Genomic DNA, 17,652 nt, shown 5'->3' with positions numbered 1-17,652 from the left:
TCATGGTCGATGTACCAGACTCTGGGACACTGATGTAAGCTCTCCGATCTTCGATCGCCAAGCGACGCCCTTCGGCTACTGCATTTTGCATGTTTGCAAGCCACATACCCAGCGGCGATACTCCGTAAATGTCAGCATAGACCTGGCGAGAAACTTGTATTCGGTGGTTGTCTTCCAAAAGCATGGAACGCGGTGGAATTTGTGGCATCTTCAAGGACGATGGTGGACGTCGGCCAATATTGGTGATGTAACCTTACTTGATGGCAACAGCGACCATAGAACAGCTCTGATGATCTGCAAAGACGACCTTTGTACCCGGGACCAACGAACCGATAATAGGGAGCAGTGACCTTGGCAGCAGGCTCTCAATTGACAGTGCAGGTTGGTATTTTCAACCAGTACGTGCTCAAAATGGCTTTCGGATAGCTGGGAGTGGCGACAGAAATGGTCAGCCTTTCCATCCCTGAAAATGCAAGCCTAGGTCATAGGAAGATATGGTCCAGAATAAAGCAAAGATGGCGACTTTCATTGTATGCCGTGTCCTAATGAATGAACGTGCAATTTCAGTACATACGTCTGCTTGGCTGCATAACGGATCATGAGAACTCTCGACCTTCCAAAACAACCGGTGCAACAAGAGTCCAGCTGTAAATCGCATAGCACACCCAAGCACTGATAATCTTGATCCAACTTGCCCAGTATGTTCGACCAACAGGAGTAAAGTCACTCGAATTCTCAGGATCCATCTTCTGCGTCAACAATGTAGCCACCCAGCATGTCGCCATGAGGAAGATGACATGGAACAGGCTGTAATTGTATTGAGTGCCTTGGCGTTCATCATCTTTCGAGCTCACAGTTGTGTCGTCTTCGTCGTCAGAATCTTCATCCAAAGCCGAGGCAGGAAGCGCTCCACTCTCAACGGCTGCCCTCATGATTTCCCGACGAGATGCAGGCTGCTGAGTGACAAGACCGTGCTCATATTCATCTTGGGAGACTTGAGAATATTTGTTTTTATTGTTCGTACCGATCGCGAATCCTTGTGTAGCTGCCCGCGTAGTTGTGTACGCAATCGTAAGCATTGTCACAATCGCTCCGACCACAACAGTGGTAGTTCGTGCACCACGAGCTCGAATGAGCGGGTTGCAGTTTTTGTCATCAGGTTCCATGCACACCGCCGAGAAAGTCAGATAGGTGCAGTAGGCCGCCACCATGGCAGACTGAGCCAGTCCTGCTTTCGGGTTTGCTTCCTGGATAGAGGGCTGGACACTGAGGAATGTGACAACAAAGATCATGATCAAGTTGATCGTGATTGCCGTGATGTTCATGCTACATCCGCTGCTGGCGAAGAAGATGTACATGACTATTGTCATAGCAAATGCGGCCAAGTACATACTCAGGCTGGAGCCCATAAGCAGCAATTGCCATAGTCGATAATTCTGACCGTCACCGTCATCGATCTTGTCCTGACAGAGTTCGGCCCAACCGTGTGCAAGGTCGACGAGAAGAACCAGACCTAGTAGGACGAAGAGCATGGCTCCAATATAGGCGACGTAGTTGCCCCAGAAGAGGAAGAATCCTTCCGGGATCAAGAAGGATATCACAATAAATGCGAGCCACACCAGTATCTTTGGACCCCAGAAGCCATTTTGTAGACCTGCTCGAGTATCTTTGGTGCTCCGTACACCGGCGAGGAGAACGGAGAGGATAAAGTGGAAAAGACCGAGGGCGAAGTTGATTCTCTGAACAGCGAAATAGCCGTAGCATTCATTTGAGCCGCACTTGAAGTTCATGTAATCGAGTGTAAGGTGTTCAAGTTTTCTTATCGCCCATGGGGTGAGCATTACCCACGCCAGAATGCTGTTAACCAGGAGAATCATGGCGTATGCGATTCTTGTAGCAATTGATGACCGAAACTTGGACATGCCACAAGGTCCACAGAGCATGGAGCATGACGCCGCACCACAGCATGAGGCTCCGACCGACCATAGTGTCGCTGCAGATGGCAGCAACAGTGCTGGGATTGCGAGAACGGCACCCATATTGAAGAGGGAATGAGTCGGTAGTGGCCTCGTGAGAAGATGAGGAAGGGCGAACCCGGTTATTGGGACTTCAGTGTCGGGTTTTATTGCGGCTGATGTCGCCTCAAGTAGTAATAGAAGCTTTATGCGACTCGAATGAAGTTGACTGGAATGGTATGAGGGATTTAGGTGTGGTTGATATCGATGGCGATGGTAATGGCAATGGCGAGGTTGGGTCAAGCGCAGGCGGCACCGTTTGGAAGGTTCGGGACTCGGGACTTGGACTTTGAGGCATTGACGACGACAACCATTGATGCCAGGACATGAAACTGGGTAGGTTAAGCGATGGGTTGACGCAGTGTCCAGTGCGCTGTTCCCCGTTTCCAACTCCACGGAGCGATTGATTGCTAGAGGGAATGCCGCTCGACGCGTGCTCCGAGCCCGGACCAGATGCCGATACCATGGCACGATTGAAGTGACACTCTCAAATGTTGTACCCTGCACACCCAGTTATCTTCCTTGTCCTTCAGGAGAGCTTCATTCTCATCAGTATGAGGGCATAACCCCAGGCTGCCCAGTCAATCTCCCAGCACAATGCTGCTCTCCTCCGACCCTCACAAGAGGGCGAGAATAATTACCGTCATCGCATGTACGACGATTGCACTGGCATGCGGCACAAACGTATGTGGCTCTCCCAACACGAGATATACAACACTGACTGACGATACATCAGTATGGATACTCAATATGGGGTCCTAGTTTCGCCGCACGCCTCAAATTGTCTGCTACGGACAGTAACCTCATTGTACGAATGCCACCCGAACCTAGAGAGATGTACGAATACTGATATGTTGGCAATGTGCAGGGCACCATTGGGAACCTTGGAATGTATGCATTTGGGGTTCCGTCAGGAATGATGGTGGATGCCAAAGGTCCAAGATGGGGAGTTACACTGGGAGTTATCTTCTTTGCTGTGGGATACTATCCAATTGCTCGAGGTATGAACTGGCGACCGCCCGACATCAGGGACAGAGTTGACAAGAAGCTACAGCATACGAGGCTGGTCCTGGCGCATACAGCGTGGGCTTGATCTGCCTCTTTTCGTTCTTTTCCGGCGCTGGAAGCTGCACAGCATTTTCATCAGCTATCAAAGCGGGTGCGTGGCCAGAACGATGTTGTCCGACAAAAACTGACTTTCAGCAGCTGCCCTCAACTTCCCCGAGTCCAGAGGTACAGCAACAGCATTTCCGTTGGCCGCTTTTGGTCTGAGTGCAATGTTCTTTGCAGCTGTCGATTTGCTGCTTCCATCAGGGACCTATAACTTCCTCGTTCTATTGGCAGTAGGGACAGTTGCTTTACCGTTGCTCTCTTTCCCATTCTTGCGTGTTATACCCCCTCAGAGCTACCACAAAGTAGCGCAGCAGGAGCGACAAGTTCTGCATAGAACTCGAGCAGGAGATCCCGAACACCCTCATTACGAAGAACCAGGTGCGCCCCGTCACACCCACAAGACCCCATCCTCAGCAAGCACAGAAACCCCCGACCCAGAAGACGGCCCTGACCCTGACCCTGGGGACGAACAATCTTCCCTCCTTTCCAGATCCTCAGGCGACGATGTCGAAGACCTTGCAAGTTCCAAGCACACGCTATCTGACAGGAATCATGAATCTCCACATTTAGATATCAGAGGGTTTGCTCTACTCCCGCTTCCGGAATTCTGGCAGCTATTCTCCATGCTTGGGTTATTGACTGGTATTGGCCTGATGACCATCAAGTATGACTTATCCATGTTCTGCCCACGACTGTCGCTAACATCTATGCAGCAATATCGGCAACGATGCTCAAGCTCTTTGGAAACATTATGATCCGAATACCACTTCAGACTATATCCAAAAGCGCCAGGCGATGCACGTCGCAATACTTTCCTTCTGCAGCTTCGCCGGCCGTCTGACCAGCGGTATTGGATCCGACATTCTCGTCTCGAAACTCGGGCGTTCACGGTTTTGGTGCCTGTTCGCGTCTGCGATAACATTCTGCGTTGCCCAACTTGCTGGCACTGCAATATCCCACCCAAAAATGCTTGTGTTCCTGTCCGGACTGACAGGTTTTGCGTACGGCATGCTCTTCGGGGTCTACCCAAGTTTGGTGGCGCACTGCTTTGGCGTACACGGGTTGAGCCAGAACTGGGGCACAATGACCCTGGCGCCCGTGGTTTCGGGCAACATCTTCAACATACTTTACGGCAAGATCTATGACGCACACTCGATCAAGAATGAGGATGGCGACAGGGAGTGCCTGGAAGGCAGACAGTGCTACAGCACAGCGTACTGGGTCACTTTTGGCGCGGCGATTCTTGGGGTTGGGTGCTGCCTTTGGAGTATCTGGCACGAATATAAGATTCACAAGCAGCGCAATGGTAAGGAGGGTGAGCGGTTGGACCACGAGAGAACCGCTTGAATTGACTGTTGCTAGACAGCGGAGTAGCATTGCGTTTCCTTCCAGCATGAGCACATAGACACGACTTTCGTATACTGAGGGCCACTCCTTAGTGAGACGAGAAGAAGCTGTAGAGAAGCAGAGATTCAACTGGTGCGGACGTGGGCTCACGGCCTGAACCGCGCTAGGAAGAAATGATATTGAGAGTCGAAAGCGAGCCTGTGTTTGTAATGATAGACATGGTGGTCTCGCAAAGTCCCTATATCCAGCCACGACAGACGTTCTGGCGCCATGAACTCTTCCATGCCTGATTCCTACAAGCCCTTCCAGCCGTGACAAAGCCATAGTAAAATGGAGTCTGGAGATCTCCAACGCCCAGCCAATGCAGTAACAGCACCATTGGCGCAATATAACTCGTAGTATTCTTTTCCGTGCCGTTAGAGCCCATTTTGTGTGACTTTCCGCTGTTGGTTTTCACACCAAGTACCTGTTTCCATTGCGCCTACGCCCTTCCGCAATGCATTCAATTCCATAGCGTAATTCATTCGTGATCTTACACATCTGACACAAACTCGAAAGTCACCTCAAGCCTTGTCTGCGATCGCAGCAGCGTCCGATGCCCCCACTTCAGCTTCGACGGGCGGACTCATTGCGAGTCTGCTCGGAGTAGGTGGAGTATTGGCCGGTACGGCGCTCATTTCGGCGATCTGCTTCTCCAGCTCTCGGATCCGTGAGCGCAGCAGCTGATTCTCTCGAGTCAGGTTGGCCGTCTCCGCTTGGTAATAAGCACTTTCGTCGCGGAAACTGTTTCTGCGCGCATTCTCGAGAAGTGGTGGAGTCCAGTCACCGATTGTCCCCAGACTGGATTCGCGGGCTCGCATGGCGGGCGAGTGGCTTGTACTTGACGGCACGCGGGATATCCGTTGTGTCGGTGTCGGTTGTGTCGAGATGGCGGGATGGACTGGGGGGAAGGAGAATGATATGGAGCGTTCTGAGGCGGGAGTTTCGTCGTCGAGCACCGCAGTACTGTTGCCGGTGACTGCCGAAGTTGGTTGGGATGGGGTATGACTTGAGTCTGTTTGATTATTTCGTAGGGAGTCGAGTTGGAGCTGTTGCTCTCTTATCATCTGTAGCATGCGGTTGACTTGCATTTCCTGCTCTTGTTCCAATTCATTGTGAATCTCGCCTAGACTGTGTTGGCGCTGGTGATGAGGGTCGCCGGTGGCTATGGCTGACCGTCCACCTATTGTCGAAGGACTTGCTGACACGAAGCTGTGGCTTGGACGTCGTGAGTCGCTGCTTACGACTTCACCTGGGCCCGGGAGGGTTGGGTCATTCAGGTTGAGGTTCACTGCGACTTGAGAGCGGCGGCGGTCACTGGGCATTCGTCCAAGTCGCGGGGAGCCTCGATTGCTCAAGGAGGATCGCCGAGACTCATTTGCAGCGTTGGTGAGGGCGGCGGTGGCTAAAGATATAGACGAGGGTCGAGGTGAAGGGGTCTCTTGTCGGCCTGGCGGTGATGTTGCGGTCTGGATTGATCTGGGTTGCATCGGTGATGAAGACATTGATCTCGAAGGAGGAAGAGAATTTAGGTCAGGAGGAGCCATTGAGCAGGCGTCACGAGTTCATGAATGTGAGAAAGGTAATGAAATGGCAAGTCCACAGGCAGACAAATTATGGGATGAGTATGGAAATGGGAGTACAGAGCGCGGCAACTGGCGGCGACCAGGTGACCTTATGAAGATGCTTGGCATGAGAGACGGTGAGGCAAGGAGTTCAGGTAGTTGACGGAGGATGAATCAGCTTTTGAGCCATATTCATCGTTGAGCGACATAAGATATACGAATTGTGAGGTTGATGTACTGGCGGATGAGGTTTATGTCAGTGATGCTGGCGTAAGCTCATATTGTTTTTGTTTCTCTCATATGACTCGCTGCGTCACAGGGTCCTGGGGTCTTGAGGGGAGTAAGTTGATAGAATCAAAATCCATGGGCACATCGAGTAGTAGCAAGTCTTTCAGCCTCAACGTATGAAAAAGAGGCTTCGACAAGACTCGAGGGCCTGAGGTTCTTTCAGATATGTCGGTACGACTAGTAATTGTGGTAGTAGGTACACTACCAGTTGGCTGCCTCCAAGTCGTCTCTCCGCATTCGAGTCTGCTACGTCATGGGTGAGGTGGCTCTACAAGGCAGAGACAGCAACAGCGGCAGAGTACTCGTACCTCTCTAGTAGCAGCAGCAAGCAGCCTCACAAGCATACACGACAACATGTCGGTACTTAGTTCGTCTTGACTATAAAGCACTATTCTCTGATCAAATTGTACGTGCTTTTAGGTAATCCAATCAAGTATTGGAGTACCAAGTAGCCGGGGTTACGGGTAATGCTAGGGCCAATTCTTAACTAGCGATTGCGACTGCAGAGGCCATCTGGGTTCAGTGGGTTGTTTATCGATCGCACGCGCGGGAACAACAAGCAGCGGGATTCCCCCCAGCCACTTGGATTTTTCCATTTCTACCGGCCCTTCCCACTCCCATCCACCAAAAGGGCCCCCCTCATCATCACTGTTTGTTGTTCCTCCACTCACTCCATCATACACAGTGCTGTCGCATTGCTGCATTTCTGCATCTATCGCCACTAAACATCGCACCAATATTTTGTCGCGTAGTCATCTATCACGTTTGTGCTCATCACACAATCATGTCAGGGCTACCCTACCTCCAGAAACTGCGCAAAAGCGATCTCACCGAGTTCGCCGAGACCAGCAAGTTGACAGAGTGAGTTGCACCCCAAAACGCGTCAAATCGCGGTCGCATTCACCAAGACAAGATGGCTAACATGTATGCGACTGCAGTTATGCTTCTCTGAAGAAAGCCGAACTCGAAGTCGCGCTCGATGAGCATCTGCGCACCAACTCGACCACCTACGCCAAGGTACCTTCTTTGAGCGAATACTACAAGCGCCTGAGCAGCACTTCGCGATCACCCATCAAGCGCCTCGCGGAAAAGGTCTCGGAGACGCTCAAGTCGGACGAAGAGAGCACCGCGCCCGTCAAAAAGTCCCGGCGCAAGACAACTGCACCCGCAGAAGACACGTGAGAAGGCACTCCTTCTCCGACAAAACACGTATGCTAATCAATCGCTGCAGAACCGACAATGAATCACCAGTGACTACTCTCATCAAGCAACCAGCAAAGGAGATTGCGCGTCGTTCGTCTATCTTGAGGTCCCAGATGCCCATCCCACCATCACCAGCTGTGGTCACGGATGCTATTGAGCAACAAACGCGTCGCATTCGCACTTCCGTCTCCCACGCTTACGATGAGACCCATATTCACGAATTCTCTGACGCCGCACGCGATTACCTCTCATCGCCCTTGACTGTCACGATCCTGGCCACCTTACTCGAGGTTTATGGTCTTCGCGCACAGGTCTTGCCCAACAAACTGTTGACAGAGGTGCCTGCGATTCCCTACATCAAGTCGACAAAGACAGCCATCAGTGTGCCCGACTTGTTCTTGCTCTTGGACACCAAGTTCTGGGCTCCTTTCTCTCTATGGACCTTGACGTCTCTGATCCTCCCGGCGATAATCTCGTACTTTATCAACCTGCCACTCAAAGCTCATCCAAGTCACTCTTACTCGACACGCCGAGCCGCCGTTCAACACAATGCGCAAATGCAGTTTGACCCATTCATCTTCAATCTCGCCAAGGGTCTGATCGCCTACCTGGTCTATGCACAGCACTTCAACCTGGCTGGTAGCTACCAGCATTTCACGATCGCCACAGTGAATGAAAGCATACTTGGTGGAGTCTCTGCAATCCTCATCAGCTCCGGTATTGGTGCTGCTGTGAGCTTGTACGAAGCCGTGTTGAAGAAGTAAACGTTGGTGGTGGACGAATATAGGAGTAGGAGTAGCTTGGTCGCGATGCTGTTTGCGTTTTACGTCGATCAATGTACAGAGCTTGCCGTTGGAAAAACTGGATTTGGACGAGTTATGAGTCTCCTGAGGCGACATGACACGGGCGTTTTGGGTGTCGCGTTCTGGCACATTGTCAGGTGCTAGTTGGTTTCTTGCTGCTTATACCCATGGCGCTATCCTTAGCGAGTGTGTGTCTGGTGCATACATAAGGGAGAACTACATCTACAGTCGTTGTTATGCTTAAGATCACGCCTGAATTGATGGCGATTCAGTCTCGTTGCTCGAATATAAATGCACAGCTTCATGATGCCAATTCACCATAAGCTGCTTTACAGGTTCCATTTTTATGTCAATAGGGCGGCAAGTGATAGTTCATCCGCATCTTTTTATGGTTCGTAACAACATCTGCCCTCAAGACTGCATGCCTTTCCAAGATCCAGGGACTCGGTAAAGTGTGGGCCTAGAGATGAACCAGATTCTTGAGATTTCTAGATCACCCACACAATCCATCGTGTTGCTATGCTCGTGATCAAGGGTCTGTTCTCTGGGTTGGAACAAGGTCTTTTGAGACCGACCAGAGACCGCGATGCCAGCACCGGACGATGTTTACAAGCATGATGTTGACTTTACGACTCTGGCGCTGCAGTATCCCGACTTTGCGAAGAAACTAAAATCCAATCGTCAACTCGACTTCTCGGATCCGGAGAGTGTCAGACAACTTACGAAAACTCTGCTGCACCGCGACTTCGACATCGCTATTGATTTGCCGGAAGACAGGCTTTGTCCACCGGTTCCAAACCGATTCAACTACATCTTGTTCATTCAGCGTCTTCTGGACTGTACATCGCCTGACTTTCGTGATGGGTACAACCCGGACCGACAGGTCATTGGCCTGGACGTAGGGACAGGCGCCTCGGCCATCTATCCGCTTCTAGCTTGCCAGCAGCGACCTATATGGCTATTCCTCGCCACCGAAATCGACGATAAGAGCCGGATGTATGCGGAGAAAAACATCGCAACGAACATGCTTCAGTCGCGGATCAGACTCCTCAGTACAGATATTACAGGTGCTGAACTAATCCCGAGCAAGCAGCTCGAAAGATTTGATCGAATCGACATCCTCATGACCAATCCACCATTCTACGAATCACAAGAGTCCATGCTCGAATCATCACGCTCGAAATCTCGACCCGCAAACTCAAGCTGCACGGGCGCTCCGGTCGAAATGATCACCCCAGGCGGCGAAGTGTCGTTCGTGAGTCGTCTGATCGACGAATCGACCCTCAGCACGAATAGGACACGCATCCAATGGTTCAGCGCCATGCTCGGCAAATTGTCGAGCGTTGGTTTCGTGGTCGAGACACTCCGACAGAAAAGGTGCACCAATTTCGCGGTCACAGAGTTCATACAGGGACAAAAGACGAGAAGATGGTGTGTAGCCTGGAGTTGGTTTGGCTTTCGACCCAGCAGTGCTGTAGCGAGAAGTGTTGGTTCAGGCGTTGAGAAGAAGTTCTTGCCGCCACCTACGGATATCGAGTTTGACGTGCACGCCGACATGGCTACATTGGAGATCAGAACCGGCGAGGAGATTGGAAAGTTGGATGTGCTTTGGAAGTATGTTCCTGCTAGACGAGTGGGCATGCTGATGAGCAAGGGTGGGGATGTGTGGAGTAGGAAAGCCAGACGGAGGAGGGTACACCAGGATCACGAGATGGCCGACCGTGATGATGATCATGAGAAGGACGAAAAGGACGAAGAACAAGAGCCGGCGCTTGTGGCTAGGATCACACTTTCTGCTGCCGTTGTCGTTGACAGTCGAGTAGCTGGGTCGGCGAAGACGAACGTCCATATCAGACATCTACAGGGGCAGGACTCGGTGTTGTTTGAGAGCTTTTGCGGCTGGTTGAAGAGGAAGATTTCATGAAGCCAGAGCCGCCCCTTAAGCAGCACTCGTCGTCACATCAACAACCAAGGAGAAATGTTCTACCTTGCTCAACCATGACAACGCCGGCCTCTGCGCTATTATTCACATTCTCTACGGTGCCCGCAGCACCTACAGTGTCGGCTTCTTTGGTGTCACGTACCGGTAGCCACCAAACCAGCACCGCTGTTGAGTTGATATCAATCCTGCCACACCCTCCCACCACCTTTCTCACGATTCGCCAGGCCACACCTCACCGCCCGCGAAAATATCAGCCCTTCATCAGTTCAACTCGCGAAAAATATGGTCACTATTAAAGTGAGAGTGAGATATCGTCACAGATGTGACTACAAGAGTCTCTGCACTGATTTAGTAAGGAGATCTAGGTGATTCCAAGTCTGAGTACTAGGTGATCCTGTTCTCCAAAGAAAAGAAACGTCCTACCAGCCACATGAAGGTATTATCACTGTCTTCGGCATTAAATGGTCTGGTCAGTTTCTCTCTATCGCAGAGTTACCTTTTTTTCGACTTTTTGGACTTTTCGAGCGATTGAAGATGAGTTTTGATGATATTTTGGTGTTGTGGGAAGTCCATGGAGGCGGTGACCCGGATAAAACTACTCGCAGTCCATGTACCTCACCTCGCTGCCACGATGCCATTAACCGCCTCGTGCGCAAGAACCTCCCATGGCTAGGAGGTACTCATGTCTTCATGTCATCCACCGTCGCTTTGCCCTTGCAGGCGTCTGTCTAACGACGAAAATGGGTTCCTCCGTGTTTGCCTCCAAAGTTGTTTCGGCTTGTGAGACTCCGGCCTGAAATAGTAAGGGATTGACTGTGGGCATGGCTCTACAAAGTCGGGGCAGATCACTTTTAAGTATCTGCCCTTGTGATGAGTTTGTCGGACGGCGTCACTTGCGATGTAGATAATCTTCTCGCGGTCGGCCAAGGACCGTATCGTCTCGGAACTTTCCTTCCACGGCTTGTGGAGGAAATCTACTTACTCGTGAGCAACAGCGTAGCGCTTGCCGTAGGAAATCTGTTCCCTTCAACATGATTTCGACTTGCATTATCGAAATAGTACGAGGTGACGATAGCCTATACGAGCCGATTCTCCGATAGTGGCCACGGTCGAAAGTGATGAGACACCTCGCAAGCCGTAGAGTGACGGTGGAGCCAAGACGGGTTCAAAACACGCCGACTTCACATGCGAGTTCAATGCGAATGATCCACAACATTCCTATCCCTTCTTACAATCATCAACAATTCAGACTCTCGAGCCTCGAAGGCCGCACTATCTCGTCCAAGTAGAGCCCAAGGAAAGATCGCCGTGCTCGCTCCATGATGCGTCCAAAAAGCTCAGGCGCAGCAACAGGATGACCGTTCCCATATTGGCCGCTTGGCCTGGCAGGCCGGTCGCGTGCGTTGCAACGAGGTCACCACCAGTGTCGACGCACAGCGACTCTGAGTGGACAGCTCTATACTCGGAAATCGAGCGACTGTACATCCGCCAACGCCGAAAGCTACGCTATGTCATGCAATACATGGAGCGTGAGCATGACTTCCAGGCAACGAAGCAGATGTATAAGAAGCGATTCACCAAATGGGGTTTCCAGAAGAACTATAAGCGTTCCGCTGCAATTGCGTGCTCTTTGAAGACAGAGGACGACCGCGGAAGAGTGGCGAGCAGAAAGGCCAGCCCAACCGGAGAGCCGGGTCCCATGCCACCATCCCCTAGATTCGGCCACAGCGATGATCTGGCACTCATGTTCCTGAGCCGTGTGCGAGTATGGAGCGTGGCATTCTTTGAGTCGGTGCAATTCGGTGACGAGCTCCGGGCACCTCAGCAGCATGAGCTGCAGCTTTCCACAAGTCCGCTACGGTCTTCCGACGCCAAGGAGGTCAGCTTCGCTTTCAAGCTAGTGATGGACTTGCTCGACCGAGGCCATGGGGATTTGGCAGGCAGGATGGCCCGGAAGGCGTTCCTTCTGATTGAGCACATATGGCAACTTGAAGGGCCCGCGCTGATGTGGAACCTGCTTGAGATGATGCATCACATGGTGACGCTCCGCCATGCACAGCTCTTTCATATGCTGCTGGCCCATCTCATTGCACTGGCTGATGGCCAGATGCCGGAGACTCATCCGTTCCCCGCCATGTTGCGCGGCCTACGAGAACTCGTTGCCGGTCTAACAAGGACGGCATCGGCGACCAAGGGTTCTCCTTCTTTATCATCCTCATCCTCCGGGCCGTCTTCCTCAACCGGCAACGACGCGAAGCCATGCGGTACGACTCCGGAGCCGGGGATCCCCCTCCACACCCTTCAGACCTTGTTAGAGCGAGCTTGGATCCTCAACGCCGAGATTCTATTTGACCACTTTGATCCTCGCCTGATCCTGCTCTACTGCAGCGTCATCTGCGACTCCTGCTCGATCCTGCCCCCTTCAGGCATTGTCGGCATTGTGGATCAGTGGTTCAATCAGATCAAGGCGCAACCGCTGCTCGGCGTTACAGCCGTAAGTAACCATACCCAGGGACTTCTTCCGAGTACCTCCGTCGAGGAGGAGAGGATGATTCAATGTCTTCTCACTCCGCGAATGGATGCCTCGCCACCCCAAGACTACAAGTTGTTCCGCGAGAGGAGTCTCGCTGCACTATGGGAGCGAGGAAACTCCATTCTCAGCAAGGAGGCCGGCATCCCTGGTGACCCCAGCATGCTACTACCTATGCTGGCGGGAATGTTAACAGCGAAAATCCTTGAAGGTTTGCCTCTGACCGCTGAGCTCAATGCAAAACGGCCACGAATTCATGCGGGGCATCTCGCATGTGCATTGAAGGTCTTGGTCGACCTCGATACCGAGCATGGGGGCGGTTTACGGTCATCAAACCTTGATACCATTGAGCGAATTCGCGCCATGGTGGCTCTCCGGGAATATGCTGAGGGGCAGATGGCTCCCCAAGTCATACGGGATCTGTGGCTGCTGCAGGACGCGCTCACCGCGGCCGGCGAATACGCAGAGGCACAGGCAGTGGAACGAGATGCGTATCGTCGAATGGACCTGTACATCCAAGATGTTTCTGTCGATCCCACGTGAGCACTGGATGCTTATTGATGCTACTACCTACGTCCTGGGTAGGTGCTCTAGTATGTACCATGACAGAATTTGAGGAGTTGGTCTTGCATAGTGCTCCAGCCTGGCGAGACGAGACGGATATGTCCAATGTCAATGTCCTAGCACAAGCCCTCCCCAGACACTCCATACACGCCACGCATCTTGTGTACACGGCTCGAGTGGAGGATAGGCCAATCACAAAAGGCCACCGGCATACTAATACCGAGAATGCATTTTCCTCACACGAGAGAGGAGATCGTTGAAATGTACAGGTACTATGTAACAGAAAACAACCTAACCCTCGGAACCATCAACCACAACAACAACTTGCCCTTCCCCAGGTCGCGGCTGGCGGACCCCATGGACAAGGCTTGGGGATTGCTGGGAGCAGACGACAACTCACCGTGCGGTGACATGAGCTAGCCGATCTGCATCTCTACGGGACCTTCGCCCGGTACGCCGGTATGACTGGGCAGCTTGCTCATGGGGATGGCCAGTGAGCACACAAAGGCGACACCGCAAAAGGCGAGCGCGACTGCGAAGGCGGCCTTGAGCCCGACCATGTACGCCTGGAGAACGCCCGGAAGTACGTCCGGTGCGAAGACATTATGCAGGTCGGTGGCGCCAGTCAGAAGTACCAATGCTGGCTGGACCCCCGGGGCCGTCTTGGGCAGAGTGGCCAGCAGCCGGTTGACAAAAGCTGCTTGGCCCACCGAAGTGCTGAACGCACCTCCAACGGTCTGGAAGAACAACAGGTTGGCCGTGACTGCAGCGAGGTCGTCGGGGCCCACGTTTGCTTGGGCAATGCTCAGTCCGTGCATCATGGCAAAGGCCAGAGTGGCGCCGACAAACAATTGATATCCCACCCATTTGGCGGTCGGGGTGCCGATGTCGAGAGTGTAAATCAGGCCCAGGGCGACGGTCGATAGCAGGGAGCCGACGAACATGACCTGCTGCGGCCGACCGGTTTTCATGACGACGGCTCCTCCGGCCAGGGCGAAAACGGCCGCGGCAAGGACGAGAGGCAGGTTATTGACGCCAGATTTGATGGCGCTAGCGCCGAGGATGCTCTGGAAGTATATGGGGAGGTAGTACAGGAGGACAAGGTAGCTGCCCATGAAGAAGAACTGGTACGGGGCCGTGGCGGAGAGGGAGCGCTGCTTGTACAGTCTCGGTAGCATCATGGCATAATCGCCCAGCCAGATCTCCCATGCCACGAGGGCGATGGCGACAAGACCAAACCCGACCAGGAGACCGATCGTCACGCTGCTGTTCCACGGATGCGAGTTTCCTCCGTACTGAAGAGCGAGTATGAAGCAGGTGATGCTTCCCATGGCCAGAGCCACACCTACCGGGTCGATGTGCAACAATTTGCGCGTCCAAGTGACCTGAGGAGGTGCTGCAGCCGCGGGGAGGTGGAAGAAGAAGAAGACGGCGACGGCGGCGACTCCTCCAATCGGCAGGTTGATGTAGAAGCACCATCGCCAACTGACGCGGTCGGTAAAAGCGCCACCGAGAAGTGGTCCCAACACGGCCGCAATAGCATATGTCATTCCAATCACGCCCATCATCATCGGTCGCTTTGCTGGCGCCACAGTAAACGAAACGATACTGGTCCCGCCGACAGAGAGGCCCGCGCCGCCTAACCCAGCAATGGCCCGTCCCACGATCAAAGTCTTGGAGTTAGGTGCCACGCCACAGACCAGACTGCCGACCTCGAAGATGAGCATGGACACCAGAAAGCTCCACTTGAGGTTGTAGTACTTGTATATCTTGCCGGCCGAAGTCTGAGCCGCGCCAAACGTCATAAAGTATGCGGCGGCATACCATGACACGTCGCTGAGGCTGTGGAACTCGTCCGTGATCTTAGGGATTGCAGTGCCGACGATGGTCTAGAAACGGCGGCTTAGTGTCATGCAGGTCGAATGGGAAGGGAATGCATACTTGATCCAATGCAATCATGAAAACGGCGACGAGAGACGCCCCGGCGAGGAGGACGAGTTTCAAGCCATGAGGATACTGGTCGTCGGCCAGGGCATGGTCGGCCTTTTCTTTTTCCTCGCTAGAGAGTGCCACGGCGGTGTCGCCGTCGCCACTACTAGCGCGAGCTTTGTTTGCGTCGATGGTATTTTGGGTCGAGGACGTGGGCGAAACGGTCTCTTCAACAGCCATGGTCGCATCGTTGTTTCGTCTAGCCGTCATCTCTCAAGGCGGTGTATTCGTTAAGGGGGCCTGATGATGGCAGAAGACAAACGGGATGCAGAACCAAGACAGGTAGGAAGTGAAAGGTGATGGGTATCACGGACAGATATACTTATTATACGAGATGCAGAATAGTCACGACCTGGGAGACGGTAACCCCGTTTTGGACACGACATGCTGCATCATCTGTTCGTGTTCGTCCGAACTCACAAGCCCACAGTATGCTCGGCACAAACATTCGACCGTCGGATACGAAGTTCTCGACGCCTCTCAATGGGTTGCGTGAGAGGTATGTCCTGAATTGGACAGTACTCGAGATGTCAAGGAGACCAACGAATGCTTCGGCAACCAATCAGAATTCAAGAAAAAGTTCCTGCAGGACTGACGCCGATCATGTGGATCGTCATGCATTGGCATCTCCTGCGTTCAGGCGACAACAACCTTGCCAGTGCGAGAAGTTCACACGGCATCTCCAATCTGTGGCTGGCTCCAGCTCCATGACTCTTTCTCGCTCGGAGTCCGCTTACAGTATCAGTAATATCTCCTCTCTCCTTGAGAACTCTACGGAGATCGTCCGCCGCAGGCACAGCGACTGTCCGAGCGAATGAGATGCCGTGAAAAAGTTCCTCCCTAAGGGTTTCAACCACCAGAACACACTACCGTAGTACCTCACATACACAGTATGAATCACAGCCATGCTTGATTGATCCAGTCCAAGCGTTTCGTCAACTTCTCGTCCGCCATGGTCCACGTCCGATCGAAGCCGTGCTCGCTAGGTTCATCATGAATGACATCGAGAATCAGCTCGGTCGACCACGAATTCTGCAGGACGGCTTTCTCAAAGGCTATCGACCCTTCCGGCGGCACGCCTGTGTCGTCCTTTCCCTGCAAGATCCATCTGCCAGATACTCTCGTCAGTCGTCAGTCTCTCACAGATCTAGCATGCAGCTATGCTCTTGTGGAGGGAAAAGGGATGAGGAAATGAAACTTACACTTTCGTCGGCAGACCGTCCGTCTCCAGCGGATCCAGAACCCGAGTGAGAGGATTCGTCCGCGGATCCGATTTAAAGAAGGTACCCAATTTGCCTCGTTTCGCCATCGAGCGCGTAAGCAGTCTGCCCTCCGCGTCGACGCGGGTCGTCACGCATCCGGCCGTGCGAGCCTGCTCGATCTTGCGGTCGAGCACATCGCCCTTCCACAGTGTCCGATCCTCATCTTCGCTGAGCTGGGACTCGGGTGGCCCAATGGTGAAATGGTCCATCAGGCAATCTACCATCGGGTAGACGAGGATTGCGGCGCGGATCTGGGCGTGGTGGGTGAGTGCGAGATGGGCTGCATTGAAGCCACCGGCTGAATTCCCCTCTAGGAGGATATGGTTGAGATCGATGGAATGCTTGCTCAAGGGTGTGTGAGAGGCAATGATTGATGGGAGGGAGGAGTGGACCCAGAGCCAGAGGTCTTCGAGGTCGGAGAGAATCTCGGCGACGCTGGCGGACGGGAGGAGTCGATGGTCCGGTGAGATGAGGATGGCGTTGGTAGATGCCGCGTAGCTGGGGAGCCAGGAGGCCATCATGAAGTAGAAGTTACGTGCGCCTGCGATGAGATAGCCCCCGTGGTAGGCGATGATGAGAGGATGTTTGCCTTCTTTGAGGCCCGGTGGCAATACTATGTCGACTTTGATGGGGTGGGGGCCGACTTGTTTGAATCTGATCGGGTGCTTGTGAGTTTAACCAATCTAGGTCGGGTGTTACTTGAAACTGGTATGGGGGACTCACGTTTCTGTTGTGATCTGACAGTCGGCCCATGAGACGTTTGAGGTACTAGTAGCCATGGTGAATGTGCTATCCTTCGAAGTGTTGAGGATGGGAGTATGTCAAGGATATTGGCGAAGATGAGGAGCACTGTAGTCCTGATGCTGAGGCTGAGGGATTGATGCTAGACTTGCTATGATGCTACGACCCGAGAAGTAGATATATACCACCATCATACTGCCATGATAGCCGTATTATACTTATCATGTCGGGTGTTGTTGCAAAAGGCGCGT

General features: G+C 52.9%; 8 protein-coding genes across 8 annotated transcripts; 4 read left to right on the top strand and 4 right to left on the bottom strand.

Moving 5' to 3' along the window:
- Positions 1 to 596: 596 nt before the first annotated feature.
- Positions 597 to 2,039, bottom strand: EDD37DRAFT_562098 (serine incorporator/TMS membrane protein; the record flags this gene model as incomplete). The annotated part of the gene is made up of 1 exon (XM_062813899.1): positions 597 to 2,039. One exon carries the CDS (start codon positions 2,037 to 2,039, stop codon positions 597 to 599), a length of 1,443 nt encoding a protein of 480 aa, XP_062671786.1.
- A 573-nt stretch (positions 2,040 to 2,612) lies between these two features.
- EDD37DRAFT_607487 (major facilitator superfamily domain-containing protein) lies at positions 2,613 to 4,475 on the top strand (the record flags this gene model as incomplete). The annotated part of the gene is made up of 6 exons (XM_062814976.1): positions 2,613 to 2,699; positions 2,752 to 2,823; positions 2,884 to 3,016; positions 3,070 to 3,174; positions 3,222 to 3,792; positions 3,842 to 4,475. The coding sequence occupies 6 exons, from the start codon at positions 2,613 to 2,615 to the stop codon at positions 4,473 to 4,475; spliced, it is 1,602 nt and encodes a 533-aa protein (XP_062671785.1).
- Positions 4,476 to 5,038: 563 nt separating this feature from the next.
- On the bottom strand, positions 5,039 to 6,061 carry EDD37DRAFT_607486 (uncharacterized protein; the record flags this gene model as incomplete). The annotated part of the gene is made up of 1 exon (XM_062814975.1): positions 5,039 to 6,061. One exon carries the CDS (start codon positions 6,059 to 6,061, stop codon positions 5,039 to 5,041), a length of 1,023 nt encoding a protein of 340 aa, XP_062671784.1.
- Positions 6,062 to 6,967: 906 nt separating this feature from the next.
- EDD37DRAFT_625781 (uncharacterized protein) lies at positions 6,968 to 8,726 on the top strand. The gene is made up of 3 exons (XM_062816266.1): positions 6,968 to 7,228; positions 7,306 to 7,545; positions 7,599 to 8,726. Exons 1-3 carry the CDS (start codon positions 7,152 to 7,154, stop codon positions 8,332 to 8,334), a joined length of 1,053 nt encoding a protein of 350 aa, XP_062671783.1. The 5' UTR covers positions 6,968 to 7,151; the 3' UTR covers positions 8,335 to 8,726.
- Positions 8,727 to 8,745: 19 nt separating this feature from the next.
- On the top strand, positions 8,746 to 10,741 carry EDD37DRAFT_320866 (ribosomal RNA large subunit methyltransferase F). The gene has a single exon (XM_062811450.1). The coding sequence runs from the start codon at positions 8,960 to 8,962 to the stop codon at positions 10,295 to 10,297; it is 1,338 nt and encodes a 445-aa protein (XP_062671782.1). The 5' UTR covers positions 8,746 to 8,959; the 3' UTR covers positions 10,298 to 10,741.
- Positions 10,742 to 11,452: 711 nt separating this feature from the next.
- On the top strand, positions 11,453 to 13,607 carry EDD37DRAFT_320814 (uncharacterized protein). The gene has a single exon (XM_062811448.1). It carries the CDS (start codon positions 11,670 to 11,672, stop codon positions 13,386 to 13,388), a length of 1,719 nt encoding a protein of 572 aa, XP_062671781.1. The 5' UTR covers positions 11,453 to 11,669; the 3' UTR covers positions 13,389 to 13,607.
- EDD37DRAFT_320852 (putative efflux pump antibiotic resistance protein) lies at positions 13,607 to 15,776 on the bottom strand. Its single transcript, XM_062811449.1, has 2 exons — positions 15,351 to 15,776; positions 13,607 to 15,298 (listed from the first exon to the last, which is right to left on the bottom strand). The coding sequence occupies exons 1-2, from the start codon at positions 15,606 to 15,608 to the stop codon at positions 13,826 to 13,828; spliced, it is 1,731 nt and encodes a 576-aa protein (XP_062671780.1). The 5' UTR covers positions 15,609 to 15,776; the 3' UTR covers positions 13,607 to 13,825.
- A 519-nt stretch (positions 15,777 to 16,295) lies between these two features.
- EDD37DRAFT_648346 (Alpha/Beta hydrolase protein) lies at positions 16,296 to 17,439 on the bottom strand (the record flags this gene model as incomplete). Its single annotated transcript, XM_062817998.1, has 3 exons — positions 16,296 to 16,518; positions 16,601 to 17,314; positions 17,384 to 17,439. 3 exons carry the CDS (start codon positions 17,437 to 17,439, stop codon positions 16,296 to 16,298), a joined length of 993 nt encoding a protein of 330 aa, XP_062671779.1.
- Between the last annotated feature and the right edge of the window lie 213 nt (positions 17,440 to 17,652).

Source organism: Exophiala viscosa, assembly GCF_022695815.1.
Source record: "Exophiala viscosa unplaced genomic scaffold EDD37scaffold_3, whole genome shotgun sequence".
In the NCBI taxonomy this organism is placed as follows: Eukaryota; Fungi; Ascomycota; class Eurotiomycetes; order Chaetothyriales; family Herpotrichiellaceae; genus Exophiala; species Exophiala viscosa.
This window is presented reverse-complemented; position numbering and strand designations above follow the sequence as displayed.

Bases quoted from the DNA above. Each gene is read 5' to 3' on its own strand.
- EDD37DRAFT_320852 (XM_062811449.1), bottom strand. From the start codon at position 15,608: ATGACGGCTAGACGAAACAACGATGCGACCATGGCTGTTGAAGAGACC. The intron at 15,299-15,350 runs GTATGCATTCCC...CGCCGTTTCTAG, and splicing joins TCATGATTGCATTGGATCAA to ACCATCGTCGGCACTGCAAT.
- EDD37DRAFT_320814 (XM_062811448.1), top strand. From the start codon at position 11,670: ATGACCGTTCCCATATTGGCCGCTTGGCCTGGCAGGCCGGTCGCGTGC.
- EDD37DRAFT_320866 (XM_062811450.1), top strand. From the start codon at position 8,960: ATGCCAGCACCGGACGATGTTTACAAGCATGATGTTGACTTTACGACT.
- EDD37DRAFT_625781 (XM_062816266.1), top strand. From the start codon at position 7,152: ATGTCAGGGCTACCCTACCTCCAGAAACTGCGCAAAAGCGATCTCACC. The intron at 7,229-7,305 runs GTGAGTTGCACC...ATGCGACTGCAG, and splicing joins GAGACCAGCAAGTTGACAGA to TTATGCTTCTCTGAAGAAAG. The intron at 7,546-7,598 runs GTGAGAAGGCAC...CAATCGCTGCAG, and splicing joins ACTGCACCCGCAGAAGACAC to AACCGACAATGAATCACCAG.